Here is a 16,263-nt window from a genome sequence, read left to right as displayed (position 1 = left end):
AGGGGCGGAAGTAGGGGAAAGGTCGACGGGTTCCTCTCTCTGGCAGTCGGTAGGAAGGAAGGAAGGGGTAACTTTATGAGCAGAGCCGCGGGCGGCCGTTCCGTCCCCTGTGCCTTTTCTTTGTGAAATATTCGTTTACCGGAGCCGCAGAGATGCCGAAAGAGGTTCAGCGCATCAGTGTCACCAAAAACTTCTTCGCTGGAGGCGTCGGTGGGGTTTGTCTGGTCTTCGCCGGCCACCCCCTGGATACCATCAAGGTGAGAGGGCCGCAGCCCCCACCCCCTCGACCCAGGGAGTTGCCGTCCCCTGGCCTTTCTCTCTACGCTCGTTGCAGTAGCCGTACTGGCCCCTTCACTTAGTCCTGCAGTGGGGGAGGGAGCCCTGGTATTCATTCATTGCATCTTATTGCTGGACCTGAGAAGGAAGGGGCAGCAGGGAAAGAGAAAATGTTGATCCTTCTGTGGGTGACGGGGAGCTGGGAATAGGCATGGACATGGTGAATTCTAAAAGGTCTGAATTAAAGCCAGAGAGCGTTTAGCGTTCTTGCTTCCAGTGTGACCACGTAAGAATCTAGTCACCTAACACACAGGCGCTCATTTTCAAAGCACATAGACTTAAAAAGTTACATAGTAATCTGTGTGCTTTGACAATGAACCTCTTAACCACATTGAACAGTGCTGAGTGAAGTATTTAAATCTACTTAATTGATAAAAGCAAGTATATTGATATAAGTGGTTTTAGTATGAATAAATGATTAGCTTTTGTTTTAAGGAGATGTAATTCCAGGTTTGTTTGTTTGTTTGTTTTTTTGGGGGGGGGGGGGGTTAGTATCAAAATGTGGGTTCCTGAGAGCAGGTGCACACAACTTTCCCAGGTGCACACATATTGCACACATGATAACATCACAACTAAACTATTGTAATGCCCTGTACACTGGTCAAACCAAAAAAGTTTGTATACACTCCAACTAATTCAGAATGCTGCAGGCACACTGATAGAAATCTGCAAATGCTTGACCACATCCCACCCTTTCTACAAAAACTACACTGGCTTTCAGTAACTTACAGGGCTAATTTTAAAACTCTGTTTGATTTTCAAGGCCCTCAGACAAAATTGGACAGAGTTAGCCCTTTACACACTTTTGAGACCTCTAAGATCCTCTCAAGGATCATCACGATCTGTCTCTTCATGAAAAGAAATTGTACGATGTGATAGCCGCCAACAAGCCTTCTCAGGGATAGCCCCTACGCTCTGGAATTTCCTCCAAGAGGGGCTATCTATAACTCCAGACTATCTCTAGTTCAGGATGCAGGTGAAAGATTGGCTCGTGTCCCAAGCCTTTAATACATAGGGTGACTGACTATACACTCATTTTGCACCTGGACTAGCTTGCTACACACACTGTTAGACCAGTTCCTTATATCTTGATTAACTGTTCAAAGAACCTGCCAGCCACCCATTTATCCCAACTGACTTTGTACCACCCATCTTGTCTCCATCTATATATCTGCACTTGGCCCCTCAGCTATATGGTAAGCTGTATTGTAGTAAAGCAGTATCATAGCAATGTTATTTTAATTGTGTGCTTATTAGATATTCCATCGCTGTTATGCTTACATCATATTATATCTCTGTCCTTTGAATTTCAGTGTTAAATGTGTATGTTTTTGATCCTGGTTCATGGTAATCCTATTAGGTTTCAATTTGCGCTTTTTAGGTTTTCCTCTTTCATTGTATTGGTTTATACTTGTTAATTTTACTATTGTTATGCTGTTAAAATTGTAAGTTATTGTACCTACTGTACACCACCTTGGGTGAATCTTTTCATAAAGGCGGTTAATAAATCCCAGTAAATGTATTTTTTCAGGTGATAAAAGCATGACTGGATTAACACTATATTATGTATCACTTATAGGTATAAATGGTGATTCTTTTAAATGTGCATAGGTGTAAAAAAATAAAAATCCTCTAATGCCAACCTCTGCCAGTTATAGTTGGTGTTAAAGGACTTTTTTTTTATACAGAGTGATTATTTTGGGCACTTTTGTGAACCTTTTCCGGAGATGGAAAGGCGGTAGAACTAGAGGGCACGATACAAGATTGAAGGGGGGCACACTGAAGAAAAATGTCAGGAAGTATTTTTTCACTGAGAGAGTGGTGGATGCTTGGAATGCTCTCCCGCGGGAGGTGGTGGAGAGAAAAACGGTAACGGAATTCAAACATGCGTGGGATAAACATAAAAGAATCCTGTTTCGAGGGAATGGATCCTCAGAAGCTTAGCTGAGATTAGGTGGCAGAGCCGGTGGTGGGAGGTGAGGATGTTGCTGGGCAGACTTATATGGTCTGTGCCAGAACCGGTGGTTGGGAGGCAGGGATAGTGCTGGGCAGACTTACATGGTCTGTGCCCTGAAAATGACAGATACAAATCAAGGTAAGGTATACACAAAAAGTAGCACATATGAGTTTATCTTGTTGGGCAGACTGGATGGACCGTGCAGGTCTTTTTCTGCCGTCATCTACTATGTTACTATTGACAGTTTGAAGTTTGTGGTGCATAATTAGCTATCCTACATTCTTCACTTCTGATGCAGGCCTTAGTGGCTGAAACCTGGCCCTTGTTGAGTCTTGTAAATAATAGACAACCTTCAGCACATACAACGCTGTTGCGTGTACTTTTGTCACCTTCACTGTGTTTTTCTGGTGGCCTTTAGCTGTGTGCAGGGTTTGTTCTGTTTTCTCGGCTGAAGAGTTCTAAAACTTCTCTTTTTTGTTAAAGCCTGACAGTTTCATCATGCTCAGAATCAGGACTGGAAACTGGTGTCATGAGTCTTCGTTTGCTATTACTGGATGAATCTTTTCCTTTTTAATATCCCTTCCCAATTTACTTTAGTCCAGTCATTTCAGAGATGATTATTGGTTGGGGCCTGAGCACCATGACTCCCCTCCCAGAACCGTGCAATCATGGGCCCTAAGTCTTAGACATTAGGTGTTCCAGCAGCTGTGAATGCTGTCTTCTGGCTTCTCAGGAGTGGAAAACTTGAGCTGGCAATCAAATTAATTATTGCTAGATGCTTCGGGACAATATTTTACTACTGTCTGATATCTAGTGGTAGAAGGGGCATGTTGTAGGAAGACTTGCATTTTCCTGACCAGTAAAATTTATACTGAAAGAGTGGAGTGATTTATGAGCACCAACTGCAGGTTTGCACTGGAAAAGAAAGATCACCAGTTTTATTGAGTGTATTCTATTCAGAACTGCAACTTTTAAACTGGAGCAAAATTTGGGCAATGTCTTACTAGTGACAGTCCTTTGCAAAATAACATGAAGGATGCCATAGTGCCCCATCCATCGCTCTTATGTTTGCAGGTCATGATTATCAACACTCAGCTAGAGTTACAAAGGTGCACTGCTGCTGTTAACACATGCTATTAACTAGGTTCCATTGCATAAATTGGGGCCTGTGGTAAAAGAGCACGTTATCGATATTATCATACATCACTAACTCTACTGCACATTTGCAAACAGAACAAGCATGAACTGTTTCATCAAACAGCCTTTTTATCTGTAATATATGTTATATCCTAATTGGTAATTTTTAAAACAAAATTCTTGCAGGTCCGAATGCAGACGCAACCAAAGCCTGCTCCAGGGCAGCTTCCACTCTACTCTGGCACTTTTGACTGTTTCAGAAAGACATTTGTCAAAGAGGTACAGCTTTAAGCTTGATTTTTTTTATTTGCTGTTTTTGTGTATATGAAAAATTGCAGATAACTGATGTCTGGAAGACTGTCTTTAGTATTGTCAACGTAGGTTTAAGATTTTAATCAAAGAAAAGATTTGAAAACATAGCTACTGAAGAAGGGAGGTCTCTGGCTTTTAATTAAAATAGCTTATCTTCTTCCTACTGCTGTGTTTGTGGTACCTGGTGAATTAAGGAATCTGCTTGTTTGTTTCAGGGCATTAGAGGTTTGTACAAAGGCATGGCAGCACCTATCCTTGGAGTAACTCCCATGTATGCAATATGTTTCTTTGGATTTGGTTTAGGGAAGAAGCTTCAGCAGAAGAACCCTGATGACATATTGACGTAAGTTTGGCTTCCTGAATTAGCCCTTTTACAGTTCATTTATTAATGCTTAGGATGTACTGCCTGCGGAAGGGCTCATAGAAATAAAATGGGCCCTGTGGTATGTAGCATATACTAGTATTTACTAAATGACCCTCTTAGGGCCATGTTTACTAAGCACCATTATAGGCGCGTTAATGTTTTTAATTCACGTTAACCATGTACATACCTACAGTATCCTTATAGGCATCTACATGGTTAGCACATGTGCTAAAAACACTAATGCACCTTAGTGAACAGGGCCCTTAGTGTTAGAAAGCTGTGTAGAGCAGATGTATGTAAGCTGAATGCTACTTATATTGCTGACATTTTTAGCTGCTTCTATAAAGATGTAAGTGTAAATCCTCTTTTGTTGGTGTATGAAAATAAGATAAGTTTGTTCTATACTTGAAATGTGTTCTAAATATATTTTTTTAAAAAGCGTGTGATGTTACGGAGAAAAATAAAATGTTATTTGTAATGGAAAACAGTTTTTAACTACATACATTTTTAAAGAGTTTCACAATAGGTGGAAGGAACTGTGATTTTATAAAATACATTTGTATCTGAATTACTTTCTCCATTTTATTCTTATTTACTAAAGGACCAGATGGTCCTATTTTATTATAATCTGCCTGTGCAAATGCAAACTTATAAAGTACAGTAAATAGCAGTATACAATGATAAAAACAATATACAAATGATGAGAAATGTAGTTTAGGTTCTGCATTGAGAAATTTTTCTGATTCCCTTGTGTAGGGTATTGCATTTACACTGGATAAGGAACAGTCTTTTCAGTCTTGGGACCTTGCTGGTGGACCAGACCTGATGAACTTTGACAGGAAGTGAATAGATCTTCCCTTCTGTAAAGGGGCTAAAGTATAGTTATAGCAAGTGGCTTTTGGGATGATGTGAAATATGATGGTAGTAGAAAATTAATTAGGTCCTCAAAGAAATTACTTCAAGCAAGTACTCTTTATGTCTTTAAGAGGAAAAGGCCTCGAGAAACCCCTTGACATGTAGAAAAGTCAATAGGGGGTTGGACTTGCTTGAAGTAATTTCTTTGAGGACCTAATTAATTTTCTACTTTCATCTGACTGATCTAGGTATCTCAACCCCATCTTCATTGTTAAATATTAGGGTAGTACATCAATATTCCTATGGGTGTCTCTAGTGTTGGCACACGCTAAAAATAGCATGGCTTAGAAAACAGGGTCCTCAGTTTTCAAAAGCCTGATTTGTTAAAAACATTTTTATTTATTCTCAAATCAGCTTCACCTCAATACATCCCATGGTAAGCCCTTTTAAACTGTGGTAATCATGTTCTAGAGCTTACCGCAGCTTAGTAAAAGGAGCTCTGTGTAAGTTTGATTCGCTCAATAAAAATATTTGTAAAAAAAAAAATATATTAGTAGCAATGTTTGGAGTGAAAATGGTTAGCACCTCCAAATAAAAGAAAAAAAGAATGAGTTGAAATATTTCAGGGATAAGACAAAATCTCAATAAATAAGGATTTATTTAAAAATACTAAGGTGCATTAAGGTTTTGTAGTTCCTGCTTGGTAATGTGAAAATTACCACACACTACTTCTGGCAAAACCCTGCATTTATTTTAGATTTTTCTTTTTTTTTTTTTTTTTTGGGTGGTGGTGAAGATTTTAACTCCTGTACAGTAGGCATTTTCCTGTCTCCAAGATGGCTTAGAATTCAAGCTTGTACCCGAGGGATGTCAGCAGGATTTCAACCCTGTTTGGGGGGCGTTCTCAGCATTTTTAGGAGGGCAGTTGTCCAATTAACACAGAGCAAATGGAGCTGGATGGTAGATAACCCACAAAGCAGTTAACTATCCCTTTAGGTGGCATTAATTTCTCCACATTACCTGTTGTGATAACTGCAGGGTGCAATATGGGCCTAGATGCATTTAAGCTTTTCTCTATAGACACAGAATGTATCCTTTAACATATAAGGCCCCCATAGTTTGCCGACTAGGACTTCTTGCCCATTAGGGATTCACACTAGTAGCAGAGCTGCCAAAACTTTTACAAATACAAAACTAGGTAAAATGTTAGCAGGCAGTCATACTGAAAAACAATGAGGTGGCTTTGAGGTAGAAGGTTGTTATTCCTAGCTATGATTGTAGCATGATGAATAAATCAATAACTATTGGGACAGTGAGAATATTGAGTCTATATGCACATGGTCACTGGTCACAAATCAAGGTGTTTATGCTGTCCAGACCATAGTGGAATAATAATTTTCAATGTTCTAAGAGGGCTTGAAATGATTAGATTACTGGTAATATTTGTGCTATCAGTTCACCTAGTTTCCTGTGTCGTGTGCAGCACAGTAATCCCTGGACTCCTAAAATGTTTGTAGATATCCCCAGCTCTTTGCTGCAGGCATGTTATCGGGTGTCTTCACAACTGTGATCATGGCTCCGGGAGAGCGAATTAAGTGCCTTCTACAGGTATGTAGGCAACTCCACTGCACTCTTACATTTTGTTCAGTAAGACAGTATAGCATAAGAGGAAGTCTTTTTTTTTTTTTTTCTTCTTCTTCTGTAACTTAGTTTGTCATGAATTAGTAAATTATAAGCCCATGAAAACAACCTCAGTGTTTTATGATGGTAAAGAGATAGCTTAAGTATCCTGTTTTTCTTTCTTTTTCTTTTTAATAAAGATTTATGCTGATGTGAATAAAATACAAAAAAGTATGTCATTCTAAGGATAGAAAAGGATTAGTGTATGTAAATGTTAAGTTTCTTTTTCTAATCCCCTATACCCCATGCAAAGAGGCACAAGATGCCGGCAGCACTGGATTCTATTGGATTTGTGATAACCGATGGGCAGCAGCTGGAATTGTGCTCTAGTTGTAACAGATTCCTGCACCATGGGTGTTCAGAACAACTCTATGATGGTTTGGGGAATGATAGAGGATAAGGATAACTGTTCTTTCAATGACTGTTGATCTGTAGAGAGGTAATGAACCTCACGTGGGTGACAATTCATTACTAGTCTTTAAGAAGCACCTGTAAGAATATAATTATATATGTATTGATTTAATAAGCCTTCAGTAAAGCGAAGATACTTAATGTAGCAGGGTATTCTCTGAGGACAGCAGGCCTCCTTATTTATTTGTGATATTTATATTCCACATTATCCCAAACAAGTTTGAGTTCAATGTGGCTTACAATAAATAGGATTGGATACATAACAAAGAATAATGCATAAAGTAAGTTGTTGTAAGAATCCAATTTTACAATACAGTTGCATAAATGTACTGGGATAGATATGGATGTTTACCATTTAGAAAATCTATTATGAATGAGAAATTGTACATGAAGCAAAGAGAAAGTTAATGGTAAATAGAGTAATAACCAATTCAGGTAATTGTTTGAGATATTCTCACAAGTGGGTAACGCAGGCCGCGTTGCCTGGTCTGGGTCTTACGACAGATATAAGAAAAGCTTTGTGGAGTGCGGGACACGCTCCACTGCCCATGCGCGAGTGCTGTCCCACCCGCTGCGCGAATGCGGTCACCGCAGTTGAGTATAATGGCAAAAAAGGAGAAACAATAAAGGAGACAACTCCAAGGGGAGGTGGGAGGGATTGTGAGCATATAAGGCCTGCTGTCCTCAGAGAATACCTGCTTACAACTAAGTATTGTCGCTTTCTCTAAGGGCATGCAGGTCTATCTATTCTCACAAGTAAGGAGTCCCTAGCACTGAGGCTTACCGAAAACAACATTGGTGAATTGGGCCTCGCAAGGGCGAGGAAGTAACACAGATTAAACCTGAAATTATATACAATCTAAATGAGTGCAGCCTGGAACAGATTAAACAGGCCTAGGAGAGGGGAGTTGGATTCCTGACCCCAAACACATTCCTCAACACTATCTGACCAAACCGACTGTTGTCAGGTATCCTGCTCAAGGCAGTAGAGTGATGTGAATGTGTGGAATGAAGACCACATCGCAGCCTTGCAAATGTCTTCAGTGGAGGCTGTCCTCAAGTGGGCTTCTGACGCAGCCATGGCTCTGACATTGTGAGCCGTGACATGACCCTCTAGGACCGGCCCAGCCGGAGAATAAGTAAATGAAATACAATCTGCCAGTCAATTAGAAATGGTGTGTTTCCCGATGGCGACTCCCATCCTGTTAGGATAAAAATAAAATGTTGGGCAGACTGTCTGTGTGGCCTAGATTGCTCTCTTGCAATCCAAGGTGTGCAAAGTGCTTTTGCCAAGGTGGACATGAGGTTGGAGAAAGAACGTTGGCAAGACAATCAACTGGTTCAGATAGCACTCCGATACAACTTTCGGCAGGAACTTAGAGTGCATGTGGAGGACTACTCTGTTGTAATGAAACTTAGTGTAAGGTGCATCCACCACTAAGGCCTGAAGCTCACTGACCCTATGAGCTGAAGTAACAGCCACCAAGAAAATGACCTTCCAGGTAAAGTACTTCAGATGGCAGGAATTCGGTGGCTCAAAAGAAGCTTTCATCAGCTGGCTGAGAATGATGTTGAGGTCCTATGATACAGGCGGAGGTTTGACAGGGGGCTTTGACAAAAGCAAACCTCTCATAAAGCCAACTAGATGCTGTTCAGAGATGGGCTTACCCTCTACACGTTGATAAGTACTTATTGCACTAAGGTGAGTCCTTACGGAGTTGGTCTTGAGACCGGATTCTGATAGGTTTAGAAGGTATTCAAGTAGGTTCTGTGTAAGGCAAGCAAGGGGATCTAGGGCCTTTCTCTCACACCAGACAGCAAACCTCCGTTTGAAAGAATAGCGGCCTTGTGACTTTGAAAAGGAAACTTAAAAATTTGGCTAAAAACTAAGAAAATAAAGGAAGGGTTAAACAAAGTTCTGCAAACGGAAGAACCACCAAAAAAGCATAGAGAGACATGCCGGAGGCACAAAAGCAGCGCTCGGACCAAGTAAGTGTGGAGACGTTGAAAAAAGTACACCCTTTCCTCACTGCAGTAAAAAAGCAACTGAGGTGACTGCGTTTGAGCGGCAGGGTGGAATGCATTCGCACATGCGCTGTGGAGTGTGTCTCGCACTCCACAGAGCTCTTATGCTTGTCATAAACCCCACTGCTTTACCCACTTGTGAGAATAGATAGGCCTGTTTGGCCTCGGAGAAACATTATTTTGGACAGGAAAATGGAAGATTTCTTTAAATTGTCATAACTTTATATTGGATTTGTTGTTTGTTTTTTTTTTTAATATATATTGCTGGAAACTTTAGAAAAAATGTGGGTAGAATTACAGTAAGAAATTTAATGTGGCTGGAAATAGGAGCAGGTGCAGATAAATCTGGAGTGTGCAGAGAGGAGTTAACGCATTTTTAGTACAGTAACTGGCCATCAGTTCCAGTCGGTTGTATAGGCTTATTAGAAAATTCTTTATTGAATTATAAAAAACATAAGTAACAAAATCATACCTAACTGAATGGAAGCAAACACATCCCCTCCCCTCGAACAATACCTCAGTAAAATATTAGGAAGTCAGAACATTGGTCTTGGGTCTTTTCTCTTATGACTGACCATTGTATAGGCTTATTATAATAGTGTCTGTCCATTAGGACAAATTCATGGAAGAAAAAGCTGAAGACTGTGTAGTAAAGACATCTAAACTTGCCTGTAAGACAGGGTGGATCTGACTGGCCTCAATCAACAAGGAAAAGCACCATGTGAAGACTAGCCAAAAGATACTATGACCCTGTTTCCAACATTTTTTCCTGTTTAGCTCTCTGACAAGCATATTTTGAAGACTGGATTCATGTGACTCCATTTGAACAAGCGTAATTATTTAGGGGTCCTTTTACCACGCTGCAATAAAAATAGGCCTTAGCATGACCTTATGTGGGTCTTTCCTGCATGTTAAGGCCATTTTTACCACAGCCGTAAAACCCCTGACTTTTTTTTTTTCTATTTTATTTTTCATTATGATCATATGCTAATGTTGCTATTAGCACATAACCATTTTTAACAATTACTGCAAGAGCACTTACTGCTTCCTATCTTGTAGGCGGTATCTGTGCACTAACCAGTTAGCTCACAGTAATGATGATATGCTAACTGACTAGTGTAGGAACGCCACTCTCCACCTGACACGCCTCCTGGTTAGCGTGTGCAGATCCTAAAATTACTGTATGGCACTGTAGCATTGGCATGGTAGAGTACATTTTTTTTTTGCTGCATTAGTGCACATTAGCACCTAACACAGCTTAGTAAAAGGGCCCCTTGCTGAGCTGCTTAGAATTCCTCTGAGCTCAAGCTCTTGAGCCAGCTTAACAAAGAATAAAGTCTGTACCTTGCTATGTAGGCTCTATAGCTCAAATTCAGAAGCAAAGGGGTTTGTTTGTTTTTTTAACAGAGCAGAGATAAACCATCTACTCCTTCTCCAGATCCAGGCTACCTCGGGCGCAACCAAATATGCTGGTCCAATTGACTGTGCGAAACAGTTGTATCAAGAGGCAGGCATTCGAGGCATTTACAAAGGAACAGTGCTCACGCTCATGAGAGGTAATCATTGTCTAAGACTGGGAGTCCAGAGAGCGCTTTCCTTCTAATCTCACATTCTACAGGTTCTAGAACTAGATAAGGAGTATATTAAAAGTGTACTTATTTACAAGAGTAGTTCTGAAATCTATTTCAGAAAATACTACTTCATGTGAAGCGTGGTGGATAAAAAACATCAATGAAATTCAAGAAAACATGGGATAAGTATACAGATCCTCTAGTTGCAGAGAAGTGATGAGAAAACCAAAGGAACTGGAGTCTAGAACTCTGCAAAGGAAGGAAACTGGACAGATTAAATGGACTTTAGGAACCTTTTTTTTTAGTTAAGAACACAAGAATTGCCACACTGGGTCAGAGCAAAGGTCCATCAAGCCCAGCATCCTGCTTCCAGCAGTGGCCAAACCTCAGGTCACAAGTACCTGGCAGGATCCTAAAATATAGCTAAATTCTGTCCTGCTTTTCCCAGGTCTACCTTTAACAGTTTATGAACTTTTCTTCCAAGAATTTGTCAAAACCTTTTTTAAGCCCAGCTACACTAACTTCTTTTACCACATCCTCTGGAAATGAGCTCCAGAGCTAAACTATGCATTGAATGAAAACAATATTTTCTTTGATTTGTTTGCCATTTACTGACTTCATAGCATGTCCCTTAATTTTTGTACTTTTTAAAAGATTTGAATTTACCAAGTCCACACCACTAAGGATTTAATAGACAACTACCGTATCTCCCCTCAGCCATTTTTTTCTCCAAGCTAAAGAGTTACAACCTCTTATGCCTTTCCTCATATGAGAATTGTTTCATCCCCTTACTCATTTTGGTTGTCCTTGTTGTACATTTTCTAATTCCATTATATCTTTGAGGTGCGACAGCTAGAATTGCACACGTTACTTAAGGTGCAATTGCACCATGGAGCAATATGTTTTATTCTTTTCCTAACATTCTGTGTTTTGGCTGCCACTGCTCAACTTATATTTCAGAATGTAGGCCATGGGAAAAAGCCCCAATCATAAGTGGACCAAAAATGATTCACATCAATTTAACTGTTTTATGGCAGGAGGGAAAAAAAAAACCTCAGAAAACAAAGAAGTTTTACTCACCCACCCAGTGGGTTGGGATAATGATCTTTAAGTGATGGTTTAATCAATTGTCTATCACTATTAACGTGGGTTTTGAAGCAGTTATACAAATAATGTGGTGACGCTTATCTGAAGTGGCCAGTGTTTTGCCATTTGTTAGGATTTAAGTGGTCATAGGAAAAAGTACATTTGGACAGGACTCTTAAAAAAAATCAAACCGAAAATTAGAATATTTGCTAGTTCATTTGTAAAAAAAAAAAAAAAACAAATCTCACTTGTGGGTTTCAGATGTTCCAGCCAGTGGGATGTACTTCATGACATATGAATGGCTGAAGAATGTTCTCACACCAGAAGGAAGGAGGTGAATAAGATTACAAATACCCCTGTGGTCAAATATGTATGCTTTGTACTCTGAAATTTGAGATTAAGTCTTGTTGTGTTCCTATGTATGTTGATAGGATTTCAGTTTGGGGTCTTTTTGTTTACTTATCCTTTTGATTTGGCCATTTTATCCTGGTATTTCTGGACCTCTAGTTCTGTTGGAACTGGCACTGTTCTCTCTCCACAATTATCCTGGTGTTGTTCCTTCCTCACGTAGTCCAGTTATTGCAACCACAGCCCCTTCCGAAATCCTGCAATAACGAGCCCTGTATTGGCTCCTAGCTGTGATGCCAGTGATTGATGGCTTTAAGGGTTGTGAACACTGCCTTTTCAGTATTCCTAGCCCTGGCAGACTTGAGACCTGTGTCTTCTGCATAGCAGTGCCTGTGAGTCAGCAGGTCAGCCCTTGTTTGTTCTTTTTATTTATTGATCACCAATTTGTGTGTGGAGGATGATTTCTTTTTCCTTTAAAACTGATCATATGTTTTAAACATTTTTGTCAACCCAGTCCCGGTGACCTTAGTATTCCAAGAGTTCTCTTTGCTGGCGGTATGGCTGGAGTCTTTAATTGGGCTGTCGCAATTCCTCCTGATGTACTAAAATCTCGGTTTCAGACTGGTAAGTAGAGCAAAGGTCAGCCGCTGTTTTTTAAATCTTTTTTTTTATTGAATTTCAAAAACAATTACTGACAATGATAATGATACAGGGTATCTCGACAACAGTAACCTCGCTATGTAACACGATATGTATTATTCTCTCCCCCCCCCCCCCCAAATCAATACATCACAGAGTAGAGATTCAACCAATGTCCATTTAATTCAGGAGGCAACTATGGGCCGCGAGGCGAAGAATGGACCAAAAACGCTCCCAGTGACGACTCTGAAAGTGTTTCCCTTTAGCTGAAGAAATATCTTTTTAGCCGCTGTTTTTATGTATACAAGCGGTATTTCCATAAAGACAAAAATATTGGTATACTGCCAGCAGCCACAGACGGCCTCCATCTCCTTTACCACTATTATGGGTACAGATGCATAGAAAGGTCACACAATTATGCTATTTTATTATTTTTATGGAAAATGCTAACAAAGGCCTTAGGGTTAATATAGTGAGGAAAGTAATTTTGGATCTATCTGACATATAGTGATGTCAATAGCTTCTATTCCTCCTACACTTCCTGTTTTATTGTTTTTGTAGCACATAAGAGATGGTCCCTTTTCTGTGACCCTTACAGTCAAGACACAAGGCTTCAGAAAATTTAGTTCTAGTAAATGTGGTTAAAATTGTCAAGACTATGATCAGGAGAAGGCAGAATTTTAAAATACAAAAGCAAAGGGGGGGGGGGGGGGTTAAGCAGGGCCTGGGCTTGGCATACTAGTTTGGCTCTCTTACATGTTCATAATGGATATCCTGTAAACCTGACTGGTTTGTGACCATGAAGGACCAGAATTTGAGACTTTTCTGATCTAATGTAAATCAAATTGCATGCTGCCCTGGTCAGTCATTTCCACATTGCAGTTTATAACCAGAAGAAGAAAAATATTCCAAACAGATAATTTTTTTGATAAGTAAGATTGGATTGATCTAAACATTTGCACATTTTAAAGTTTCTCTTATTCAGGCCTTTCAAAGCTTCCTTATGTTCTTCCCATCAGCTCCTGCAGGAAAATATCCCAATGGGTTCAGAGATGTATTACGAGAGTTAATTCGCGAGGAAGGAATGGCATCTCTTTATAAGGGTTTCACAGCAGTTATGCTCAGAGCTTTCCCAGCAAATGCAGTGAGTATGATTAATGGCTTTTTTTTTTTTTTTTATTTTATCCAAGTTCAGGAGAGAGCTTAGTTTGACACATCTATTTTGTTTTCAAAATGACTTTGAACTGCAAGCTTTAGTTAGCCAGGCTGGTGCTTGTCCTGTTCTGGATGCATGTGTAAGCTTACCTTTTCAGACTGCAGGTTCATGGTTTAGCATCTGATATATGGTTTTAGTTACTGTCACCTAATAGTTCATAAAATAAGTCCTTTCATACAAGGGGCTGATGACCTGAACGTAGAATAGCCATATTGGGTTAGACTCATGGCCCATCTAGCCCAGTATCCTGTTTCCAACAGTGACCAATCCAGGTCACAAGTACAACTTACCATACCATATGTAATGAGTTTATCTTGTTGGGCAGACTGGATGGACCATACAAGTCTTTATCTGCAATCATCTACTATGTTATGTTACCTGGCAGAAACCCAAATTGTACCAACATTCAATGCTACCAATCCCGGGCAAGCAGTGGGTTCCCCATGTCTGTTTCAATATCAGATGTTGCATAGAAATAACATAATGAGTGAGAATAACATTGAAATGGCAATTGTAATGGGGTGAGGATTCTAGTCCTCAAATGCCATAAAATTCAGATTTTCAGTATATTTTCTAAACAAGTGTCCTGTGTTTCTAAATTGAATAGATGTAGCCCTAATAACTAAGGGCCTCTCTTATCAAGCCACATGGCAGTACCAACGGAGCCCATTCAAAGCGAATGAGCTTTGTTGTTGTTACCGCACAGGGAGCCATTAACGTGGCTTGATAAGAGGCCCTAAGTTAATTTACATTTGGTACCCTGAAAACCAGACCATTTTTTTAAACCCTTTAAGAACCATAGTTAAGGCCTAACCTTTAGCATATTCCAGCAGCCTTTCTACAGTTGTCATTTAAACATTATATATATACTTTTAGGCCTGCTTCCTCGGTTTTGAAGTTGCCATGAAATTCCTTAACTGGCTTGCACCAAATCTGTGACCATCAAGGATTGAGTTTGAGGATTTCATAGAAGGCAAGAAGTACAAGAGAGAAGAAAGAAGGGGACATTTTTCTGTGTTAAAGGAGAAAAACACGTGGGAATTCTGAGTGCGTAATTAAATACTAATAACACATTTTGCCTTATTGATGACTTTTGAATGGTAGTGGACAGGTACCATTCAGTCTTGAGCCATAGCTAAATGATTTTTAGAGATCTTATAAGTTTAAATAAAATAAGAACATTATATTTGACTGTTTTGGGATAACATAGTGAAAATGTTTATTTGGTGCTTTTGAAGTAAGCCAGGAAAAGAACCTTGACTTTCTTTTGTATAACACAAATTACACAGGGATTTTTTTTTTCACCACACTTTACAAGTTACTAGACATCAAATTGAATGTTCTGAGCTAGCTCTTAGAGTAACAATGAAAATGAAAACGTTGGTGGTAGTTCATACCTCTTCATTCCAGTGGACCTCACAGTTCTAGAAACCAAACTCAGTTGGCGTTTAATTTCAAGTGTGGTTGGGTAAAAAAGAAATAGTAATGCATAAAGAGGTCATTTTATAAAATCATTTTTGCACCCTCAAAAGTACTGATCAGCATGAAATTACACACCCTTACAGAACTTTGCTAGAGGGACAGAGTTCACAGGTATACATCCAGATTTATAATCTATGCATATACATGAATCATCCAGGTGTAGACACTTCTCAGCTATTTGAGAGCAGTTGTAAATGTCCACACCAGTAAGGTAGGTGCATTTTCTTCCACTGACACTAGTCTTTTATAAAGACACATCTGCACCTTGTTATAAAATTAGCCTGCATGGACTATTTTATGCAGAGGATGCACAGAGCAGTCATGGGCCTTGGAATAGCCTGTGGCCAGTGCTAGAAAAAGGTACAAGGTTGGTTTGGGGAGGGGGTTGTTTTTGTTTTAAAATTAAATCGGAATCCTTGAAATAAAGAAATGAGAAAGCTCTGTTATTCCTGTTATATAAACAAGTGATTATTTTTCAAAATCTATTAAACTTTGCCTCTAGTGTTTACTGTGCATTTTTGTGGTTTGGACATGGTTATGCTGAAGATGCAAAGATCTTTCACTGTTGGTGGGGTTTTGAAAGTACCAAATTTGTGTATATTGGTGACTAAAAATGTCCTATCAACAAGATTAAATTGAGAGGAATAAACTCTTTTTAGTCAGACTATTTATAGCCACTCAAAAACAAAATCTAAAATAAGTCATAATTATATATTGTGTGGCTATTACAAAAAAAAAAAAAAAAAGACTTTTGCATGCTTCAATATCTGATGGGCTATTTTTAAAATATGTCCCAAATTAAAAAATAACACAACAAAGATCACAAGGGATACTGAAGAGAATA

The 16,263-nt window shown here is 39.4% G+C and overlaps 1 protein-coding gene across 1 annotated transcript; it reads left to right on the top strand.

Annotated features, from left to right (window-relative positions):
- Positions 1–15,901, top strand: SLC25A20 (solute carrier family 25 member 20). Its single transcript, XM_030206536.1, has 9 exons — positions 1–257; positions 3,617–3,709; positions 3,958–4,085; positions 6,479–6,569; positions 10,516–10,633; positions 11,996–12,068; positions 12,597–12,706; positions 13,741–13,865; positions 14,814–15,901. The coding sequence occupies exons 1-9, from the start codon at positions 153–155 to the stop codon at positions 14,874–14,876; spliced, it is 906 nt and encodes a 301-aa protein (XP_030062396.1). The 5' UTR covers positions 1–152; the 3' UTR covers positions 14,877–15,901.
- Positions 15,902–16,263: the final 362 nt, after the last annotated feature.

This window comes from Microcaecilia unicolor, chromosome 6 (assembly GCF_901765095.1).
Source record: "Microcaecilia unicolor chromosome 6, aMicUni1.1, whole genome shotgun sequence".
In the NCBI taxonomy this organism is placed as follows: Eukaryota; Metazoa; Chordata; class Amphibia; order Gymnophiona; family Siphonopidae; genus Microcaecilia; species Microcaecilia unicolor.
This window is presented reverse-complemented; position numbering and strand designations above follow the sequence as displayed.

What these genes read in the sequence shown, in the direction of transcription:
- SLC25A20 (XM_030206536.1), top strand. Translation starts at nt 153, where the DNA reads ATGCCGAAAGAGGTTCAGCGCATCAGTGTCACCAAAAACTTCTTCGCT. An exon ending in GAAAGACATTTGTCAAAGAG is followed by an intron (nt 3,710 to 3,957) that starts GTACAGCTTTAA and finishes TGTTTGTTTCAG; the next exon opens with GGCATTAGAGGTTTGTACAA. An exon ending in AAAATCTCGGTTTCAGACTG is followed by an intron (nt 12,707 to 13,740) that starts GTAAGTAGAGCA and finishes TCTTCCCATCAG; the next exon opens with CTCCTGCAGGAAAATATCCC.